Source organism: Eriocheir sinensis, chromosome 27 (assembly GCF_024679095.1).
Source record: "Eriocheir sinensis breed Jianghai 21 chromosome 27, ASM2467909v1, whole genome shotgun sequence".
Classification (NCBI taxonomy): Eukaryota; Metazoa; Arthropoda; class Malacostraca; order Decapoda; family Varunidae; genus Eriocheir; species Eriocheir sinensis.
This window is the reverse complement of record NC_066535.1, coordinates 974,039-978,375: the sequence shown is the minus strand read 5'-3', so window position 1 is coordinate 978,375 and position 4,337 is coordinate 974,039. Positions and strand designations below refer to the sequence as shown.

The window sequence follows — 4,337 nt, the reverse complement described above, 5'->3', positions numbered from 1 at the left end:
CAGGTCAAATCTGTGACCAAACTAACCCCTTATCAGCCCCGAGACCCATCCCTGACCCAAACTGAGCCAATGAGCAGCCAGATCACACTCGGAATGATCTATAACGCCAGGTCACTACTATCACCGTACTCCAGGCTGACGAGAAAAATGGGGTGATAGTTAAAGGCATTGGAGACGGTGGGCATCGAGGCGGGGGTGGTGGTGAGGGGAGGCCGTAGGGGGTGGGTCGCCGGGAGAGAGAGCACTGGGGAGTGGGAGAGAGTGGGCGGCGGGAGGGGTGGGGAGAAGAGGTGAAGGGGAGCGAGGGAGCGAGCTAGCTGGAGAGAGAGAGAGAGAGAGAGAGAGAGAGAGAGAGAGAGAATTATGAACAAAAAAGAAAAAAGAAAAGGGATGATATAATAATATAACGAGGGAAAGAAATCAAGCGAGAGGAGGATTAAAAGAAAAAAAATGCGAGACAGAGACAGACGTGCATATATTTATATAGATATAGAGGTAAACACACTGGCAGAATATCAAGCAAGATGACTGACAGACGCAATCAAATAATAAGACAATCACCCAGATAGGCAGACAGACAGACGGACGGAGAAGTAGAGGTTGAGAGAGAGAGAGAGAAAATGGGCATGAAAGAGGTGAAGGGGACGGAGAGAGCAGTGGGAAGGGAGAGGCAGCAGGAGGGGGGGGCGAAGTGAGTGACTACAACACCCCGGCACGGTACAAGGCGGGGACTCAGTGGTTGGCCGCCCGTCTTACTGCTATACCGCGCGGCGCCGCCCTCCACAGTCTGACCTGCCTCCCGCCACGCTCCATAACACCAGGTTCTTTGGGCACCGCACCGCCGCCACAGGGAGTCGACGAGCGTTACTTGTTGCCGTCTCGCACTGACAGCTGTGTGAGGCTGGCCGACACTGGAATGGACGATCAAGTCAGTGACACACGTATCGTTTGAGGTGAATCATTAGACATAATGTGCTGTGCTTTCCGCTTGCGCTCTGGACTACGGTAATAATAGACACAATGGCGAAGAAAGACGAGAAAGAGGAGGTAGGTGACTGTGTCGTTACGTCAGTGGATAACAACAACAATAACGAGTGTTCCGATGATGCCTCAGCTGTCCCCAGCGTGAAGTATCAGCTGAGGCCTCGCTCCCTCAAAGCTCGTCACCGATGTGACCACGACTGGAGTTTGCCGGAGCCGACGGGGCCCAAGACTCGGCCGCCGCCGCTGTCTCGCTACCGCAGGAAGACGGCCAACGCCCGAGAGCGGTGCCGCATGCGTCAGATCAACACTGCCTTTGAGAGCCTTCGGGGCGTGCTGCCTTCGTGGGTGTGTCGCCGCCGCGCCGCCGCTGACATGACCAAAATCACTACGCTTCGTCTTGCCTCCGCCTATATCAGGTCTCTACAGGACATGTTGGACGGCAACGCGCCGCAGGACACATGCGCCTGGGTGTTATCAGGAATCCTAAACGAGGACAAGAATATCAAGGAGCCTCAGGCAACCCTGTGTCACCCCAGCAGCGTGCCTAGCAAAATCCAGCAGCAGGAACATCAGCAGCCGCAGCAGCAGCCACCCGTCTACACACAGGACCCAGACCTGGTAACCCTACTATGCGGCGCCGCAGACTCGGGCCTCTTCCAGGACAACCTTGAAGCCCTCCCGTACCTCACACCGCCCAGTGACACAGATACGGTGACGCTGCTACTGCTGGGTGCTGACCCGCCGCAGTGCTGGGGGGAGGCGCAGCACACGCCCCCCGTGTCGTGATGCTGGGGTGGCGTGGGGGCCAGTGAGCAGAACCATACCCGTATCAGGCTCACCTCCCGCCGGTGACACCCACGCGAACCGTCTGTCTGTGGTGACCGCCGCTGGTCTGTGAACGTTGCCATGACACAATGAAATACTTAGAAGACGTCAGACTATAACAGAAACATTTAATTGCTACTGGTAATGGGGGTATATATATATATATATATATATATATATATATATATATATATATATATATATATATATATATATATATATATATATATATATATATATATATATATATATATAGTTTTGCAGTGATTTAGATGTCATTATCGTAACAACTCAATACCCAACTTACGTGAGTTTACTCAGAGATAAAAGTGAGTCATTATCGTTATAAGCTGTTGTTGCACACCAGTAAATGTGGTGGAAAGACAGGGACGCTGTGTTATGAGTATTATAACATGTTATATGTTCACTTATCACGTGCCAACTATAATTACATCCTTGGTCATCCAATTTTTTCCTAATTATCAGGATGATATGTAAATGATGTGTTTATTCCTAATTCAAACCGTCGATGACGTTTATAGTAAAATATAAGGTTGAATGGACTTCTATGTAAAGATTCAGGTATCAACTTTTCTGTCTTTACATATGTTGAGCACACATACTGTTACAAACACGAGGACTTAAAAACACACCACTAAATGAACGGGGCTGGTGACTGCCTACAGTAAGAGCCACGTATCCATCACTTTAGTCACCACGAGACAAGACGGATGTGTAAGGAGGAAAGTGTGCCAGATTACTCCACTGCTTCTGAGCCGTGCCGTGTTACACTTCCTTTCCACTATGTATACATAAGTTTAATTATCTAGTCAAGAAGCTGTGCTTACAGGGGTGGCCGTGATATGTTTGCTCTTGGGTAGGGAGGGAATAGTAAATGAGTACACTCATGCATGCTGTTTACGAATAGTAGAGTGCGGAGACTTGAACACATTTAGGATGATGTAATGTTAAGTGAACTAAGCCAAATCACTCAATATTCTTACTACCGTTGTCATTTAAAGGGGGAAATAGTAGAATACACTTAATGCCATCATCCATTAAGAACACTTGTTAATGAGGTATTGCATCAGTATTAACTGCTATCGTGTATCATACCATCAAGAGCTTAAGAGTGTGTATAAAATGATAGCATCGGGTTTGTATAAGTGTGTTTGGTGTCATCTGAGGACTGATAAGAGTATTCAGCAATGATGAAAAATTATTATCGATTGTATTCATAAACTCCTGAAACTTTAGGTATGTGTTCAGAAAGGAACTGAGGACCATAAAGCGTACTGAGCAAAGTGTAAACATCTATCGCAGCTGTGAAGGGTATACATGTGTGCTTGTGTGTCTGCGTGCGTGAATGTGTGTGTATGTCGTATGTCTGTGGACGTGTGTGTGTGTGTGTGTGTGTGTGTGTGTGTGTGTGTGTGTGTGTGTGTGTGTGTGTGTCCAGGTAGTTATATTTAGGTTAAAAGGGAGATTATATTATTACTATTGTGTTATTATTATTATTAAAATAAAGATTATTTATGTTGTTACTGATGAAAAACTCTGTAAAAAATATATATGGTTTTCTTTTCTTAATTGATTATTTTCCTCGCCTATCATACAAACAAAAGGGAGTAAAACCTAGAGAAAATGTAACTACCTGAAGAAATCACTGTGGAAACAACAGAACGGAAAAGATGAAGGCCTGCAATGAAGAGAGAGAGAGAGAGAGAGAGAGAGAGAGAGAGAGAGAGAGAGAGAGAATCCTGGGTCTGTTTTACATGCTATTCAACAACCTTACACTCTAAGCAATACATGTTCCATTCCACAGGTTATTATACCTCAAATATAATAGAAAGCTACGGAGGAGGAAATCAACATAAATAAGCTACTACAAGGCCAATAAAACAAGGTTCGGTAAATAAGTATAAAAAAATGTATGGAGGAAACTGGAAAAAAAGTGATCAGCCTATAAAGAGAAAAAACATGTAAAAGGAGATATTGATTACCTTATGGCGCGGCTGGAATACTAATCAGTAGGCTCAGGTAGGAGGAGTAAGTAAAAGCAGGTTGGAGGAGTTGCTGATGAGTGAAGGAGAAAGAAAGGAGTTTGTAGGGACTATGCGAGGAGGAACAAGCATGTAAAGATGGAGCAGGCAAAGGTATAAGCAGATTGAAGGAGCAGCAGGTAGGCGAAGGTTGGAAGAAAAATATGTAAGGGAAGATGGGAGGACCATGTGGGAGAGCTTGTACCAGAAACAATCAGGGAGAAAATAGAAAGAAGCGTGGCTGAGGGGAGCCGAAACAGGCGATTAAATCCCTTAGAGATGTTTTGAGCCATATGTTTCCTGTCACGATCTTCTGCGTTCGTTAGTATTCATTAACACCTTTTTTTTTTCTATTCAGCCGTAAGTTGTGAAGTAAATGAGGATGTTGTAATATTGTTTTTTTGTTTTCCACACCTATTTCTTACTCATCCACTCATCTGTTTGTATCCCCACTCCCTCTCTTCGGTAACATCCTGTCTTTATACA

General features: G+C 45.5%; 1 protein-coding gene across 1 annotated transcript; it reads left to right on the top strand.

Moving 5' to 3' along the window:
- Nucleotides 1-657: 657 nt before the first annotated feature.
- Nucleotides 658-3,394, top strand: LOC127004297 (helix-loop-helix protein ngn-1-like). The gene has a single exon (XM_050871858.1). It carries the CDS (start codon nucleotides 1,021-1,023, stop codon nucleotides 1,768-1,770), a length of 750 nt encoding a protein of 249 aa, XP_050727815.1. The 5' UTR covers nucleotides 658-1,020; the 3' UTR covers nucleotides 1,771-3,394.
- The last annotated feature ends 943 nt before the right edge of the window (nucleotides 3,395-4,337 follow it).

Excerpts from the sequence above, each read along its gene's own strand:
- LOC127004297 (XM_050871858.1), top strand. The coding sequence starts at position 1,021 with ATGGCGAAGAAAGACGAGAAAGAGGAGGTAGGTGACTGTGTCGTTACG.